Below are 19,721 nucleotides of genomic sequence, written 5' to 3'. Positions count from 1 at the left end.
AACGCAGCTCCTAGGAGATGTATTACTGTTTTACATTATGAGGAGAGGTCACTACCCAGACCGGTTTCGACCTTTATTGAGGTCTCATCAGTGAGTAGGTAGACCTGGATAATACCAAGGTCTAAGTGAACCAAACTTGCATATCCTTACTATACGAATTGCCAGAACGGTGTACCCATATATTATTACTACGATAAAGTAAGGGTATATAAGTTCGCTTCACTTAAACCTTGCTATTATCCAGGTCTATCTACTCACTGATGAGACCTCAATAAAGGTCGAAACCAGTCTGGGTAGTGACCTCTCCTCATAATGTAAAACAGTAATACATCTCCTAGGGGCTGCGTTTTACATTATCAGAAAATATTAAGGATAGTGATGGAGCTTGCTACACCTTTGCTCCGAGTTGGCCCTAGTGTTGTACTACCCAGGTGTTCACTTACGCTTGGACTCGCCGATAGTTCTTCGGCATGAAACTCTTTGATTTCGATCTCGGAGTTTAGTATCTATCCAGCTTTAAAATAATGAGGGATTTATTATCTCCTTAACTTAAGAAAATAACTATTTATTAACTTAAAAGCTGATATTTCGCTGGCATTATATCCAGCAACTTCAGAGCACACAAACAGAGTTTGTTATAAATGTGAGACAACCACAATTCGGTGTAACAGTGGGGTTAGTATAAGTAATTGCAGAGTGCAACACAAGACTAAAGTCCTAATATGGTGCCATCTAAGTTTTAAAATAAAAAAAACAGTAGTCCCAAGTTTTGAAAAAAACTATAGTAGTCCTTGAAACTTTTGAAAAATAGTAGTCCAAAGTTAGAAAAAAATAAAATTAAAATAAATAAATATTAATTTGGTCTTAGGATGACTGTCTCCCAAATCTTTGGTAGTTTATACAGCCATACTTGCTAAGGTTTGGAGTATGTTTTAAGGCTTCTGTTGATTCCAGGAACAACCTCTCTGACTTGTAGAAGCTTCTGTGCAGTACTTTGTTATTTTTCCAATTGATCCTGTGTGCTGGGGTATCCAAAGCATGGCCTGCCAAACCCTCTTGCACTTTCGTTATGGCAAGTCGGGTCTGGCAGACCATGCTTTGGATACACCAGCACTCAGGATCAATTGGAAAAAAAAAAAGTACTGCACAGAAGCTTCTACAAGTCAGAGAGGTTGTTCTGGGAATGAACAGAAGCCTTAAAACCTGCTCCAAACCTTAAAAAGTATGGCTGTATAAATCTACCAAAGATTTTGGAGAGTCATCTTAAGACCAAATTAATATTTATTTATTTTAATTTTATTTTTTTTCTAACTTTGGACTACTATTTTTCAAAAAGTTTCAAGGACTACCATTTTTTTTATAACTTAGATGGTGCTGTATTAGGACTTTAGTCTTGTGTTGCACGCTGCAATTACTTATACTAGCCCCACTGTTACACCAAATTGTGGTTGGCTCGCATTTGTAACAACCTTTGTGTGCTCTGAAGATGCTGGATAATACCAGCGAAATATTAGCTTTTAAGTTAATAAATAGTTATTTTCTTATCAAACTGTGTTTGCATCAATACCGTTTAAATCCAATTCAACATTTCTGATTTAATGTCCAGTCCTTATCTTTTTTGATGTGCACTCCATTTGAGATTTAGCTGACCAAATTGTATTCTGTCTTGGCTTAAACTAATACAGAATTGTTGTATAACATGATGAAATTGCATGTCATCTGGAGCATTGTCTCAGAGAACCAGGACAAACAGTGAAAATTCTGCTACCACTAGAACAAACTCCAACTCAGCATTGTCAGACTTCAGGATTAGCACATCAGTATAAATGGGAGAGAAATGGAATTGGCAGGAGAATTAGAGAAGTATCAACTTGGCATATGTATTATCGTAACAGAGTGGAAAAACAGGTGAGATTATTCTAATTAACTACCACGAGTTATATTTGGGCAATAATGATCAGAGAAAAGGAGTATCTATAGTATTCAACACAAAACATGAAATTAATCTTTCTGAATAGCAGGCAGTACATGAAAAGAGCATCATGTACAAAAAAGTACATGAAAAGTCAGCCATATGACTTTTTTTCCTTTGAAGCCATTAGGCAGCTGATACTTGCAGGTGATATAAAGAGCAATGTAGAAAATGACTATCAGATATACAGAAATATTTTGGAAACATGTAACAAAAAAAAAAAAAAAGCAGTAATAATAATTATACGTATCTGCTAGATTTCTGTTCAGGAGATGGACGACTAATCATTACTAACACCATGTTTCGGTATAAAGATGTGCACAAATACATATAGAGAGAAGACACAAGATATGTCTTATTTACTGCATTATTGTTGAAGGTAATATCTATTCTAGTTCAGGGCATAAGAGTACACAGGGGATTTGAAAGAGGCGATTGTCATTTAGTTTGGAGCAGGTTGAAATTGAATATCATATAGGGGGGAACTAAAGTACATTAGAGAGTATTAAAAAGAATTAGTTTAAAGAAAAAATGAATTCATAGATAAACCCAAAACATTGGAGACTCATTGGCAGACTGAAGAAAATATTGATTGATTCAGCCAATGAGGTATGTGGTGAAGAGTTTGGAAGGATAGAAAAATCAGAACTCCATGATGAGTTCAGGAAGTTTAAGAGACAGCCATGGAAAGGAAAGACAACCTATCAAAAGTTCTTAACAAGTAAGTTAGCATGTGCTCTGAAAGAATACAGAGAAAAATGTGTAAGAAAGCAAAGCAGTGGGTAAAAATAGCTAAGTAAAAGTCATGATAAGACTAGTAAGAATATAGAAGATAAATATCAGAAAGGTTGCAGAATGTTTTCGGAGGATATTAAAAAAAAAAAAAGCTTAGAAGTTGAGAAAAGATTACTCTAAAAGGAATCATAAATGATAAAGGTGACACAAAAACTGAAGTCAGATATTCTAGATGTCCATAGTAATTACGTTGAAAGATTTTTAAATGAAACAAGCGGTGACAGAAGAGTAATAAAAGATATTCAAAAGGAAAGCAATCGTATAAATATTTGAGAAAGATAAAGCTATCATAAACTTACAATGTGGAAAGGCAGCTGAATTAGATGATATTCAACCTGAAGTGCTCAAATATGGAGGTGTAAAGGTTTTACAGTGACTGTAACTGCATAATTCAGAAGATCAAATTCTGGATGATTGAAATAGAGCTTTCCGATCCATCTAGAAAAAGGAAAATAAAACTGAATATATAATTACAGAGGAATACTGAGTAAATGTTTCAGTAAAATTTTTGTAAGCATTCTTGAGAAGAGATTAAAAAACTGTGGAAAAGAAACTTGGAGAAGAACTAGCATGGGTTCAGGCTGCAATGAGATTGTCAAGATCAGATTTTCACTTTGAGAAATCACTGGAATATAACAAATAACTGTAATTAGTTTTGTAGATCTGGTAAAATGCATATGATGAGGTACCAAGGGGAGAAAAAAAAATTTAAAGAACTATAGTTATGTGGTGTAAATGGGATATTATATTATGCAATACATGTATTTATGTTGTAAACAGAATTGAAGGAAGTATAGGATGATGAGAAATCTGGTGAGAGACCCAGCGTGTTTGCTATAGAAAGTTTTTTTTTCTCTTGGTTAGAAAGTAAATCACACTCCAAGAAAGGATGTTTGCTATTTCCACTGTTCCTAAATATGAGGGTGGTCTGAAAAGTCCTCGGCCATAGGTGGCAACATTATCGGCAAGATTTTTTTTTCTAAGTTGGTACATCTGTCATAAGCATCCATGTGAAATTGCAAGTCATTCTATCAAGTAGTTTGTTTTATACAGCTGTCTGAAGCAAAAGTGTTGTCTGTATACCTTGAAGTGATTAAATTGAGTATCGTGTGGTTATAAAATTCTTTGTATAAGAAGGTTTAATGCAAAAGAAATTCATTCGAAGTTCATAAAAGTTTATGGGCACTCTTCTCTTTCATTTTTGACAATTAAGAAATGGACTACCGAGTTTAAATGTGGCAGTACCAGTCTTGAAGGTGATCCATGTGAAGGACGTCCAAAAAGTGTAACACCTGAAATCATTGATCAAGTGTACGATATGGTATTGGATGACTGGCGAGTCAAAGGTAGTGAAATTGCTGAGACTATAGGTATTTCAAAAGAAAAATTTCGGTATTACGACCACGTTTATTGAGATAAAGATGAACAAAACCCGACAAGTTTCGTATGTCGTTTGACTTACTTCTTCAGGGGGTTAAAGGTAACTAAACGTTTAAACACAATAAATGAAAAAATTACTCAAGATAGTCTGCTAGATGTTCTTATGGCCGTATAATTGTTCAAATTAAAAATTAAAAAATCCAAATGCAGAATCGACTCACGCATGTTATGTTTTAACAATGCTGGATGTTGTTCACGTTCACACTGTCCAAGGTCTGACTTAGGTATGTTTTTTATGAATGCTGATCAAACTTGTTGTAGAATTAGGCCCTGGTTTTTATTGCATTGCGTTGGGATTCCAAGCATATTTGCAGCTTCTTTAAATTTCCTTGTGAAACAGTTTTTTTCAATATAAGACATGTTCGTTTTATGCCAAAGTACATTATGGCCAGTGGAAGTTGTGTGATATGCTAGTCCTAATTTATATTCTCTCCTTTTTTGCACGTCTTTTTGATGTTCGTTCATACGAATTTCTCCCGATCTTCCCGTCTGGCCTACATAACAGATGCCACAGGAGCAGTAAATTTTATAGACACCTGGTTTTTTTTAATGGGTGATGTGTGGAGGTTTAGGGGGGATGTAGAAATCTAGATATTTTTTCTAGCGGTAGAAAAGCTACTTTGATGTTCTGTTTGTAAAATAATTTGGCTTGTTTGTGAGTAACATTCCTGATGTATGGTAGCATAATTGCATTCTTGAAATCTTGCATTTGTGAGATGCTTTTAGGAGGTGTGGTGAGGATTTTCTTCGTTGTCCCGGGTTCAAAACCATTTTTTTGAGAGTCTGTGTTAGATGATGTAATTCTTTATTCCACTTTTTTTCTGTACTGGAAATATTGTACGCCCTATCCCTCAAGGTTTTTATTAAACCTATTTTTTGCATGGGGTGGTGGTATGAGGCAGCATTAAGAAATCTTCCTGTGTTGGTGAGTTTTCTATAAATGGAGAAAGATAATCTGTTTTCTCTTTCATTGATTTCTATTAGGATGTTAAGGAAAAGTAGTTTTTTATGTTCTTCCCTGTTCCAAAGTGAATTTTATGTTGTTGTCCAGATTATTAAGATAATCTTTAAAAGCAGTGAGTTCCTCTGTTATTCCTGGCTGTGATGAAAATATCGTCTACATCAGCGGTTCCCAAACTGGGGGCTGTAGGTTTTGTTTGGGGGGGGTGAAATAATGAAAACAAATTTAAAATGTTTTAAGACTAAATAGATTTTTTTAATCTTAAAAGAAACGTATTTAATTTTATTTATTATTTCTTTTTTGTTATTTTTTATATTTTAATGGAAAAAATCACACATTGGTGCGGATTCACAAATTTTGCTTCCTGCATATTTCGGCGCTTAATGAATATTAATAAATATATGCTTATTCGTATAAGTTTCATTTCAAAGCAGAAATCTAAGAATTGCAGTTTCAAATATTTCACCTGATATTGACTTTTTGTGTAGCAGTATTGAAACACATCCATCACATTAAATTGTTATTAAACTTCTTTCATGTTTTTAATTCTTTCTTTATTACTAATTGTTTTATGTGCTTGTACTGCAAATGTACAATAACAATATATTTATCTATATAAAAATATGAGGTAATGTGCCATGTCAAATGTGTATGTAAGATGCTAAAAATTTAATATTTGCATTTGATTTTTGCAATATTTGCTGTGTATGTTTTGCATTGAATATAAATATCAAAAAATATAATAATATATGTCTATATTATGATTTTTTTCGAGGGGGACCATGAAATATTTTAATTTTTATAATGTACTTTGGCATAAAACGAACATGTCTTATATTGAAAAAAACTGTTTCACAAGGAAATTTAAAGAAGCTGCAAATATACTTAGAATCCCAACACAATGCAATAAAAAGGGGTCCCTGACATCCAGAAGTTTGGGAAGCACTGTTCTACATAACGAAGCCAAATTTTCAGTTTTTTATTATAGTTGTTTAATGCATTATTTTCAAAATTTTTCATATATAGGTTTGCTAATGCTGGGGAGAGTGGGGAACCCATTGCCAGTCCTTCTTTTAGTTCCCCAAAATTTGTCTTGATACAATGTCCAGTGGAAAAAGATCTTCAAGGAGATTCACTGTTTCATTTCTGGGAACATTTTGAAAAGGCTGACTACATCTAAACTAGCCAAAATGTCTGAAGGTTCTATGTATATATCCTTTATCTTCTCAATGAAATGCATGCTGTTCTTAATGAATGATGTTGTTTTTCTTATGTGTGGTAAAATTTTGTTAGTGAGGTGTTTTGCCAGATTCAAGGTGGGGGAGTCTCTTCCATCCACTATCGGTCGTAAAGGAGTATCTTTCTTATGAATTTTTGGTACTCCATATATTCTAGGAACTAACGGGTGTTTTGATTGTAGAGTTCTTTTAAGTTCTTCAGTCCAATTGGGTATATTTTTAATTAGATCATTGGTTTTATTGTGAGCTCGTCGAGTGGGATCTCTATATCTATACACCCTTAGACAGAGGAACAAATTTTGGGAACAAAAAAAAAGGACTGGCAATGGGTTACCCCCCACTCCTCTGCATTAGCCTGGTTGGCCGAGTGGTTAGCTGGTTAGCGTATATGCTCTCCAGCCAAAAGGCTGTGTGCTTGATTCCCACCGTGCGCATGGATGATTGTGAAAATAGTAGTAGTGGTAGTCGGCGGTAGATGGCGTTGGTGTAGATGATGAAGGTAGTTGCGATTGGTGGAGATGGAGAGTTGTAGAGTTGATACCCTCCCTCGATGAGTCATTGCACTCCCTGGAGGTGTTACGTAATAATAATAATAATAAATGTTAGCAAACGTTTATGTATGAAAAATTTTGAAAATAATGTAGTAAACAACTATCATAAAAAATCGAAAATTTGGCTTTCTTATGTTGACAATATTTCCATCATATGGCCAGGAACAACAGAGTAACTCACAGCTTTTAAACATTATCTTAATCTGGACAACAACATAAAATTCACTTTGGAACAGGAAGAACATAAAAAACTACCTAGATTTCTACATCCTAATAGAAATCAATGAAAGAGAAAACAGATTATCTTTCTCCATTTATAGAAAACCCACCAACACAGGAAGATTTCTTAATGCTGCCTCACACCACCACCCCATGCAAAAAATAGGTTTAATAAAAACCTTGAGGGATAGAGCGTACAATATTTCCAGCACAGAAAAAAGCGGAATGAAGAATTACATTATCTAACACAGACTATCAAAAAAAAATGGTTTTGAACCCGGGACAACGAAGAAAATCCTCAACACACCTCCTAAAAGCATCTCACAAATGCAAGATTTCAAGAACGCAATTACGCTACTATACGTCAGGAATGTTACTCACAAACTAGCCAAATTATTTTACAAACAGAACATCAAAGTAGCTTTTCTACCTCTAGAAAAAAAAATCTAGATTTCTACATCCCCCTAAACCCCCACATCACCCATTAAAAAAAAAAGGTGTCTATAAAATTTACTGTTCCTGTGGCATCTGTTACATAGGCCAGATGGGAAGATCAGGAGAAATTCGTATGAACGAACATCAAAAAGACGTGCAAAAAAGGAGAGAACATAAATCAGGACTAGCATATCACACAACTTCCACTGGCCATAATGTACTTTGACATAAAACGAACATGTCTTATATTGAAAAAAAAAACTGTTTCACAAGGAAATTTAAAGAAGCTGCAAATATGCTTAGAATCCCAACACAATGCAATAAAAACCAGGGCCTAATTCTACACCAAGTTTGATCAGCATTCATAAAAAATATACCTAATTCAGACCTTGGACAGTGTGAACATGAACAACAGAACGTGACAACATCCAGCATTGTTAAAACGTAGCATGCACGAACGTATGTATTGATTCTGCATTTGGATTTTTTAATTTTTAATTTGAACAGTTATGGCCATAACAACATCTAATGGACTATTTTGAGTATTTTTTTCATTTATTGTGTTTAAACATTTAGTTATCTTTAAGCCCTGAAGAAGTAAGTCAAATGACATACGAAATAAACATGTGGTCGCAATACCGGAATTTTTCTTTTGAGCTGCCAAACCACAGAAGCCTACAGCTTGTAGGATATATTTTGCATGAAAAAATGCAAATGAAAAAGCTTTATGCAAGATGGGTGCTGTGCTTGCTCACAGCAGATCCAAAACGCACTCGCATGAAAATCTCTGAACAGTGCTTGGAGAGTTTTAACAAGAATAAAACTGATTTTGTGCATCGATTTATTACTATGGGTGAGACTTGGATTCACCATTACACACCAGAATCCAAACAGCAATCAAAACAGTGGCCTGAAGCCAGTTGTTCAGCACCAAAGAAGACAAAGTCGGTTCCATCAGTAGGATCGGTCATGGCATCAGTGTTTTGGGATGCTAAAGGCATTTTGTTTATTAATTATCTTGAAAAGGGCAAAACAATAACCGGGGAATATTATTCCGATCTTTTAACCAGACTAGACAAAAAAAATTCGTGAGAGAAGACCCGGTTTGCAGAAAAAAAAAATCATCTTTAATCAGGACAATACGCCTGCCCACAACGGTGTTTTGGCTATGGGAAAATTGAGGGATCTGCACTATGAATTGTTGGAACATCCGCCCTATTCCCCAGATTTGGCTTCCGCTGACTTCTATCTGTTCCCAAAACTAAAACTGTTCTTTGCTGGTCAGGGTTTTTTTTTTCAAATCAAGAGGTGATTGCAGCTGTAGAGGGATATTTTGCAGATCTTACTGAGAACCACTATAGGGACAGGATAATGATGCTGAAGCATCGCAGGAATAAATGTATTAGTTTTAATGGAGATTATGTTGAAAAATAAAAATAATTTTGAAATTATATTCATTTTTTCATTGTTAGGCTGAGAAATTTTCAGACCATCCTCATAAATCAAGTGAAATCTTCAGGATTCCTTAACTAAATTGATAACTACTGCAAAAAATTTTGGTATTAAATTTCATTATAAAAATATGTACAATGAAAATAGAAATCATAAAAATTAGGAACATTGAAATCAATGTTTCTGTTTCAGAGACCTATAGAACAGGTAAAACATTTCAGCTTTTTAGGCGCAATTTTTATGATGATAGCAAATTGAATGCAGAAGTAGACAACGGAATATGCACAGAATAAATAGATATTCTACCTATTTATTCAGTTGATTCTCTCTCTCATGGTGATTTAACTGAATAAATTCATATATCATAGAATACTTTAGTGTTTTGAAATAATTTCAAAACACTAAAGTAGCTGTATACAAGACAGTGTTTGAACCAGTTTTAACTTACGGATATGAGAGTTGTTAGAAGTAAACCAGTTAATCAAAGACTATATCCCACAGAATGTAACATTTCTGAGAAAATCTGGGGAAAGTGAACAGATACATCAATAGAAGAATCATTTAAAATGAAGATTAGGAAGAAGTTTGGCTTTTTTAGCACTAGGGAATGTGTGAGAAGAGCTATTCTTCAGATGTTAAACTTATGCAGAATAGGAAAGGAAAGGTTAGCAGAACTGGTATTGATGCCCAGATGGCAGGAAAAAGATCTCATAGGAAGAACAAGATCTAAATGGATTGATGCATTTAGAAGTGCCTGAGAAGACAAATATAAGATCCAACAGTTTTGGAGTTCTCTGGTGTGTTAACAGACTCGTTTGGAGGAGCCTTGTTGATGTGAAGTTAATGATGTAATTTCTGTGTGTCATACTTTCATGATATTCTGTATACTCCTCGAAGGTGCCTATAAAGAATTTGATAATTGTGAAGAAATCGCACAACTTTATCCAATGATATCTAAACCTAACCTCCTTTGATGCAGCTGTTCTGTATACTGGCACTGACATTCACAAGACATTTAATGTCATGCTGCACTCTTAAACGATCTACCTCTGTTCTGGCACTAAATTAACTCAATGATATCTGTATCCAAATCTTCAGGCTCCTAATGAGCCAGAATATCAGCAGTCAGCTTGCTGAATTATTCTTGGCACATTTGAAGTCTGGTTCACAGCTTCTTCCCTCCCTCTTCTCTTCTGGTATGTCTTTATGGTGATATGTACGAAATGTCCTGTCCATTGGGGAATTTTAACCAAGTCATATCTGCAGCGGCTATTTACTCAGACTAATACTTTAGCAAAAAATTTGTTCAGCCTCCCCCTCATGCACCAAATGCCATTCTCCAAACTATTCATTTTTGCATGTGCACAATGTCCATAAATCTTTAAAATATTATATATTTTCAAATATGTCAACTAGAGTGTATTTACAGCTAATTAGCTAATATTTTTAGAATCCCAATTAAGCAAACAAAAAATTACTTATCTGATTACCACAAAGTGGTCTAATGTATTCCTTGTCATTAAACTTCACTGTGAAGCACCTGTACACTGAATCCACCATTAGATCACTATGATCCCATTTATATGAACAGTTTTAAGACTGTGATACCCCAATCCCTAACAACCTAAATTATTATTATTATTTCGGACAACTCCAAGGAGTCGACAGACTCATCGAGGGAGGCCCTAACATCATGTCAAGAACAACTATTCGATATTCACACAGTATCTATCATACCTAGCCTTCAACTCATTCACAGCCATAGCACCCACAACAGACTCTAGCAGCTTATTCCACTCATTCACCACTCTCCACGGAAAAAAAAAAAAAAACCTAGCTCTAACACCCTTGCTAACCACATTCTTGCCCAGCTTCCATATATGTCCCCTAGTCCTCCCACCACCAGTCCTATTCTCAAAAATATCTTCTGAATTAATCTTATAGAAACCCTTTAGTAATTTGAATGTCTCAATCATACCACCCCTTTTTCGCCTATCAACCAATTTTTGCAACCCACAAATCTTCAACCTCTTCTCATAAGGTTTATTCCATAGACCTGCTATCATCCTGTTCATTCGTCTCTGGAACCTCTCTACCTCCTCCCCCATCAGTAAGATACCCTGGCGTCCATATCTGGGCACAGTAGTCTAGATGGGGTCTTATCAAGGCTTGATACAGAGGAACAATAACTTGTTTCTCTCTGCTTGTTAAAGTACTTTTCAGCAACCAAGTGATTTGATGAGCTGATTTAGCCCATTTTCCAATGTGCCCCCTAAACTTCAACTCCCTCCACCAACGCTCCCAAATCCCTGGCCTCATCAATCTCCTGGAGTATGGTTCCACCAATGTGATATACTGCTGCTAATCTTTTCACCCCAAAATGCATAACCCTACACTTTGCCACATTAAATCGACATCCATTTTCCTTAGCCCAGTCCTCCAAACTATCCAAATCATCTTGCAAAATTTTGATATTCTGTGCACTCACTATTGCTCTACCCAACTTTGCATCATCAGCAAACAAGTGAACACTTCCTCTCAGATTCTTTCCTATATCATTAATGAACAAATTGAAAAGTAGTGGTCCAAAAACAGAACCCTGCGGCACCCCACTAGTCACAAGCCGTCTTTTGGACTCTACTCCTGAATAAACCACTCTCTGATATTTTTCCATCTCACCAACCCTATATCCATCCCCATATGCTGCAGTTTACTGATTTGAATTCCATGTGGTATCCTGTCAAAGGCCTTAGCAAGGTCCAGTAGAATCACTGTAAACCCATTACCCTTATCCAGTTCAGCCGTCACTGTGTTATAAAACATGAGCAAGTTACTGAGGCATGATCTACCCTTCACAAAACCATGCTGTCCCCCATACAGTATTGGATAGATGAAAATCCAGTATTTTTCTCTTGACTATTTTCTCCAAGACCTTGACGATTCCTAATATGCTGATCGGGCGGTAATTTACGACAGCAGTCTTGGAACCTCCTTTATGCAGTGGAACTATTTTCCCCTCTTCCACCTCCCCCCCCCACCTCAGGACTAACCCAGACCCGAGACTCAAATTAAACAAAATGGTCAAGGGCACTGACAATTCTTTAGCCGCTTCACGTATGACACAAGCTGGTATACCATCCGATCCCACAGATGTATTGACATTAAGGTTTTGTAATAGACTATTCACCTCCACTTTATTCATCACAGTTCCCCGTATAGGCTATTGGTTCATTCATTCCTGCAATGTCACCACCTGGATGATATACTCTTGCAAAGTGCTCGCTCAGTAATTCAACTATATCAGCTGATTCGATAACCTCCCTACCATCGGCATTCTTTAAAATCAATCTGCCGTATACATTTTTTCTTTTACTTGCAACATATCGAAAAAACTGTTTGGGATTCCTTTAGCCTTCATGTCTAATGTTCTTTCATAATCCGCTTTTGCTTTTCTTACCACACTCGTTACCCTTCTGGCCTGCGCTTTATATCATTCATGTGCCTGCCGGTCACCTTTCTCCTTAAATTCTCTCCATAGTTTCTTTTTTTGCAGCTCAAGCTTAATGGTGTTATTCATCCATTTAACCCCTATTTGATTTATTATTCGGACTCTAGGTATACAGTCAGCTATTGCCTCATGGAAACACTTCCTAACTTCCTCCCATGCACTATCAACATCTAGCCCTTGCAGTTTTACATGCCATGGCACTGAACCAATTAAACTCCTAAGCTTGTCATACTTACCAGCCCGATAATTCCACATGTACCCTGTCTTAATTGTAAATTCCACACCTTTAGCCACCTCCCAAGTCAAGACCCTATGATAATTCTCACCAATTGGTGGTAATGTCATATTCGTTACCAAATTCTCAGATGCGATTACTAGGTCAAGCACTCTGTGACCCCTAGTATTTTCCATTACATGCTGTGGCAGATAGTTATCCCTTAATAACCGCATAATATCCAATTCCTTCCTCCCATGTGTCCTCTCATCCTTCCAATCAATGTTACCATAGTTGAAATCACCCATTATAATTACCCTCCTTCCACTAATTTCTTCTATTTGCTTATGCATACTATCTCCACCATCCACTCCATCACCTGGTCCATAGCAGCACCCAACTGTATATTTTGTTCTTCTAGTTTCAATCTTCCACCAAATAGCCTCAAATGTGCTCTTTTCTCTATCCTGTAGTTTCACTTCTATTCTCCTTGGCTGTAGCTCATCAGCTATCATCACTAACACTCCTCCCCCCATTTTATTCTCCCTGTAACTCCTGAACACACTATACCCCCTCACATTCAATCCCACTAGCTATATATCAAATAAACATTTAGAAAGAAAAGCAGGGTGAGTGAAAGCAAAGAATTCCAAGAATTGAAAAAGCTTACATACATTATTTCCCAAATAACGAAACAAAACTCCATATATCAGAAACTGTCATTATTAGAACTGACTCTAAGGCTGTAAATGTATCAACATTATACATTATATCAGCTTGGCACTGAAATCATATAAAATTCAGTGCCAAGCTTCAACCAGTCAGAACACATGCTGATCTTTTGCATCATCTATATAGCAAGCACTGCATTTGCATTCTTGCTCATCCGACATAATTCTTTTTTTTTCTGGGTATGACTTCTTGCCAAAAACAACTGACACATTGTAAAGATTCGTATCAACTTTTCATACTTCATTGTTCTTTAAGGATCAATCATACAGTTATATAACAACAGTCATCTATAATGAATTTTAAGCCATTTTTACTAGATATCAATTCATGATTTTATTCTCTAATTATCAACTTTTGTAATTATCCAGTATTGGTCTATTAATTGTGTTTGTTTTTACTGTGCACTATTTATTTATCTTTCTATCATTATTGTTTTACATCATATATTTATTATTCACTGTATTTACATATTGTATGATTTATGTTTGTGGTCAGCCATGTTTTCACTCTAAACCGAAGAAACAACTGAGCTATCCAGCACACTTACAATTCCTGCAGGTTTTCTTTCCTTCTATTACAAGTTATATCAATGACATTTTCTTAGTCTGAAATATTGCATCCTATTTCTCAATCATGTATTTGGTAGTAGCTAAAAAGAAGATTCTATGAAGACGCTCTCTAAAATACTATGCTTTCTGTATATAATTCTGAGTTATGTAATAATTGGTATTTTTTAAGGTTTGGAAAATCTGAAAATATTTGAATAAATTATTTCGGAAGAAATATCCATGAGATTTTTTTCTTTCTGACATTGTGATAAAATTAAAAAATATATATTTTTAATTAGCATTAAAGATGAACTTTTTCGCTGCTGATTCCTTGAAATTATAACATAAGGTTTAAGCTATATATATTGTACACAATTGTATAGTTTTTTTTTTTTATTAATGGTGAAAATTTAAATTGATTTGATAAAAAACCTGAAAACTATGAAGCCAGATATTCTGTTAATTGCACGTGTTCTATGATTACTATGTTGGATGAAAATCTTTAGTTTCTGAATGGGAAAACCTTATCACCTATGTACGAAATCATCTCGTCTTCAGTTGTAAAGCCTTTAAAAGTTCCCTTTCTCTTAAATTGGGATTTGAATTGAGTCTAGGTCTTTTTCTCCAAAGAGCAAATGTTGTAATGTTTTTGCAGTTGCAGAAATTTTGGAATTGTATTTTTTGATTTTATTGTAACCTTTTTCAGATTAATGATAAAATTGCTTGCATATTTAAAATTGTATGATTGTTATCATATTTAAACTGATTTCCATATTTATTTATTTTATTATTTCTTAGCAAAACTGATTCAGATGTCTTCAGTTTGTTTAGTCCAAGCGCCTCCAGTGCTTCTACTCCTACAGGTGTTCCATGTGGATTTCAGAGTCCTACTAGTATGGGAAGTAATAGTGTAACTCCTAGTGCAGATACAACACCAACAGCAAAGAATAGATCTACTGGTAAAACGTGTTTATTTAGTTAGAAACACTAGTTTCCATAAGTTAAGGAACAAAGAAAAAAATCACGATATCTCTAGTGAAAAGGGGAAAAAAAACATAGGAGGGTTGAGTACATTATGTAAAGAGTAATGCTGAGTCTGGTTATTGTATATGGATGAGTAGTGCTGTCACTGCAAATGAGCCACAGCATAAAAGTGGGCATTGCGGAATGGTTTTTCCATTTTTTGTCTAGAGTGAGAACAACACATTTTGTGGTAGCAAAATTCTTGGATATGGCTGTAAGACATCATTTAACCAAAGAATTCAAGTGATGAGCCATCATATGACTAGAGGCCAGCCAAAATCAGGCAGAGGTAGCTAGATGATTGCTTGTGAGTTATGTAGTTTACAGACTGTGGAAACAATTCCAACAGTCACAAACAGCATCCCTGAGACACAGTGAAGGAAGACTGCTCTACAACTACAGTGGGTGACCAATATCTATCTCCTATTATCTGCTTTCCGAAACATGAGTGCTATCCCGAATCGGCTATGATCTGACCTTATGTTGACTATACAAACATTGGTATATGCATCCATTATGTACAGAAGGCTTCACAAAGGTGGTTTGTATGCTAAGTGACCAGTAGTGTTTGTGTGCTCCTATCCCCACACCACAGTAGAAAATGTTTGAAATGCACCAGACTCCATATCAACTGGATCCAAGACCAATGGGAGGAGGGGGGGGGGGTACGGAATGAGTCCCAGTTTGCTCCACAAAGCGAATACCGGGAGTGCTCTGATCTGGAGGGAACCAGGGATACTTTATTATCCCTCTAATATACAGGTGGAGATAGTGGTGGTTTGGGGAGGCATTTTTTAGGTGGATGTACTGACTGTGTTCATCCTAGTGAAACTATGAATGTTGCAACTTATAATAGAGATGAAGCCCTGGACACCTATGTTTATCTGTATTGGGGTGATAGAGGAGACGTTTATCCTACAAGATAACATTGCTTATCTGCATCAAGTGAAGCTCTTAGCAGAGACTAGCATACATATGGAGCAGCCAGCCTGGTCCCCTGACTTTAATCCAGTATACTGAGCATGTTCGGGTGCTCTGAGTAGACTGCTGCTGCTGTTCTCAACCCCTTTCCCAAAATGTTGAGAGACTTGGGAAAACTTTGTAGAAGCAATGGTTGTTATTACCAGGTGAGTTCCTGGACACCATTATAAACAGTGTGAAACATCGCTGTGAGCACTGTATTGCGGTGAAATTCCTAGTTGAGTTATTTTGACAATCTCATTTTAGCCTCTTGTTTTTGACCATTGTCTTCATATACCCATTTTTTTACTGAATTAAACTATGTATTTACAGTTTTTGTGGGTGTTTCTTTCACATCTCATATCATACTGCTATTTATTGAATTGAATAAAGATTCATCATATAGTTTTTGGGTTATCGTGATTTTTCTCTTTGTTTCTCTTAATTTATGGAAACCAGTGTACATGAGCACACTGGTTTACACCTAATTAAGTCCAGTGTACTGGATTTAATCAGGTGTAAAATTTGTGATAAATGTGATTCAGAATTTTCAGATTTTTAATTAATTGAATATTAAATTTGCTACTGTTATATCACAACAGATTCTCCAGACTATGCATGTTGCCTATTGCCCCTCTGACAATTGTTGGGGCACCCAGCACACCTTTCAAAAGCCAAGGACATCACGAACAATTTTGTAAACAGTGGACTTACTCAAGTTCACCACTTGTGCTGAAATTTCACACAATTTCACTTGCTTTTCTGAAGGAAAAATGATTCAAGAACAATGCCCTTAATGAGCAAAATGTTGTCTTCTGTCTTGCTTGATGAATGCCTAACCTAAATGATGTCAATCTTTAATGTCACTATGGCCTGCTTTAAATCCATTGCCCTAAAAAACACACCTGCTTCTTTGACATCGCCTTTTCATCATATGCAGCAGTCAGTTCATGGTTAATGTCACTTGGTGAAGCATCTTTTGTTTGTGAAAAACAAATAACTTCATGGACACCTGTTTTGGACCACATTCACGTGGTAGCCAGCATCTTGCAACTGGAATTAGCTGTGAGGCAACAATATGGCTACGCTGCAATGCTGTTCTTTGTGAACATCATTAATGGGTCTATCTGTCCACTATGTTTTATCTCATTCCCTTTCACCATTATTAAGGAGAAAAAAATGTGATACTTTATTTTTCAGAAACCCCTCACATATATAAATTTCAGCCACTAGAGTACTGAGAAAGAAAGTGTTAGTTGTACTAAATTGTTAACTGTACTACATTGTCTACACTAAATGATGAGAAATTTCTTGAATGGAAATGAATTTCAAGTAGAATGATATATGCAAATTTCAAAATGGAAAGCATCAAATTCACTGTTCCCATTGAAGTTGATAGTAAAGAAGTATAGAAATTTTTCAAGCCTTTAGAGAGGACAGAGGAAGATTTTGTTCCTGATACAATGGAGTTGTGTACAGGGGGTTTGAAATAGTGTCCACTGCCTGTTGGTGAGCAGAATAAAAATTGTTATCCTACTTTGAAAATAAACATTTTGAAAAGAATTAAAGTTGAACAGCATATATTTATACATAAATATATAAATGTATAATTGAAAATGAGAACCAAACTTTAGAGACCGACTAGAAAAATCTTAACAAAATGTCAATATCTTGCTAGGGAAGAAATATAGTTAAATTGTCGGAATTATAATTTTTCAGTGTGTACTCATGAGGAGTTTGTTAGGCATCATGATACTCTAACAGTGGTTATCACCTTATTTTAATCGCAGAACCCTGAGAATTTTTACTGATTATAAATAAAACAACAAATCAAAAATAATTTATTGAAAATACAAAAAAAAAAAACCAAACAGATTAATAATGAAAAACCAAATATTATAATTCAAACTGGTAATTAATGTGAAGGATTAAACTTCTGCTTTTCTTTTAATATTCTTTCAAAGTTTGGTTTAATTGTGGACAGCTGGATTCTAATATCAGGAGTGGCATCCAACTTCTGTATTTTGTTTTTGTCACATTTTGTTACGACATCATTTAACCAAAGAATTCAAGTGGTGAGCCATCATATGACCAGAGGCCAGCCAAAATCAGGTAGAGGTATTCAGATGATTGCTTGTGAGTTATGTGGTTCACAGACTGTCGAAACAATTCCAAGACTGAAAATCCACTTTCACACAAATATGTCTTACTAAACAGCAACAGACAACAAATTCCTTTTTGAAAAAATTTGGATATTCTTCTTTTTAGGCCACACTCCAAAACTTGTTTAATGAAGCTTCATTAAATGTAGCTTTTATTTGGCTGTTTGATATCAGGTAGATGAGATTTTCATTTTATGAAATAGATAGTTTCTCTGGTTTTTCTTCAATATTGAAAGTATTAAAAACCTAATAGTTATTGTCATCTTTTAGTAGAGGAAAGTATTTATTTAATGCCATATTTATTAACTTTAAATGACAAATTATTTCTCTTTGAATTTCCTCATCAATTTCACAGTTTGATTCCTGTAAAAAATCATTTAAAGTTGGAAATGGATCCATATTATTTTTTATCAACAGCCATGGTCCAGTATTGTAACATTTGTAATAATGATTGTGATTTATCTTTTGTGTTGAAAATATTTACGCTTTTTCCTTGAAGAGAGAGAGAAAAACATCATTCAATCTTGTGAATATATCTGCTAGATAAGCAATTTGACTCAATCATGAAACGTTTCCAAAGCAATCTGTTAATGAAAATTTGTCTTTGTGTAAGACTATGGCGAGCTCTTGTAATTAAAACAATCTGACAAGAACTCTACCACATTACAGCCATCTAATTTCAGGATGTACCAGCAAAGATGTATGTTGGTTGCCCATATCTTGTTTTCACAAAAGTGCTTAAGGGTCAAAGCTGTATAACTGACAGGAAACTTCCACATAGCCTTTAAAGGAATGCGGAGAACCAACCAGGGCTTCTGACCTAATGTCCAATCCTCACCTTCTCGTGGTGCACCCTGTTGGGTACCTGGATACTGAACGAACGAGGATGGACTGGCAATTTGGGATTTAGCCGACCAAATTGTATTCCTATTGGTTAAACCAAAATACAAAATGATGGTACAACATGACAAAACTTCATGCCGGCTGGGGCATTGCCCGGTGTAAACAAGCCTTCCATTGTTTTCGCCAGGGAACTAGGGCGAACAGCAAAAAGTCAGCTACTGAAACAAATCTGAAAGCACACCCCCAAGTCAACAACACCAGAGTTAAAGATCAGTACTATCACCATAAGAAGCCTGAATGACAAAGAAATGGAGCTAGCAGAGGAATTAGATAAGTACCAGATCGACATAATAGGGGTGACTGAAACAAAAAAGACCAAAACTGGTGAGATCTTTCTGAGCAATAAATACAAAATGTTATATTCAGGCAATGACAATCAAGGAAAAGAAGGAGTAGCCATAGTATTCAACACGAAATATGAGGCTAATCATCTTGAATGGCAGTCAGTCTCGAGTAGAGTAATGTGGGCAAATATAAGAATGGGGAACTGGACAATGAGACTTATTTGTGCCTATGGTCCCACAGAAGGTTATACTAAAGTAGAAGTGGAGGAAGTTTTTGAGTCTCTAGAGAAATCTACTGACACAATGAAAAAGCAAAAGTTGTTC

The 19,721-nt window shown here is 35.5% G+C and overlaps 1 protein-coding gene across 3 annotated transcripts in view; it reads left to right on the top strand.

The window, feature by feature from the left end:
• The window catches only part of LOC150108520 (F-BAR domain only protein 2), a 521,764-nt gene that overhangs the window by 344,596 nt on the left and 157,447 nt on the right, over window positions 1-19,721 (top strand). For all 3 annotated transcript variants that reach the window (XM_090390828.1, XM_090390826.1, XM_090390825.1), the window contains one exon: window positions 14,864-15,024. In XM_090390828.1, the coding sequence (XP_090246954.1) occupies window positions 14,864-15,024 (161 nt within the window). The remainder of the gene's footprint in view (window positions 1-14,863; window positions 15,025-19,721) is intronic.

The sequence above is a fragment of the Typopeltis vanoorti genome, chromosome 3, assembly GCF_054136105.1.
Source record: "Typopeltis vanoorti isolate ZY-2024b chromosome 3, IOZ_Tvanoo_1.0, whole genome shotgun sequence".
Lineage (NCBI taxonomy): Eukaryota > Metazoa > Arthropoda > Arachnida > Uropygi > Thelyphonidae > Typopeltis > Typopeltis vanoorti.
This window is presented reverse-complemented; position numbering and strand designations above follow the sequence as displayed.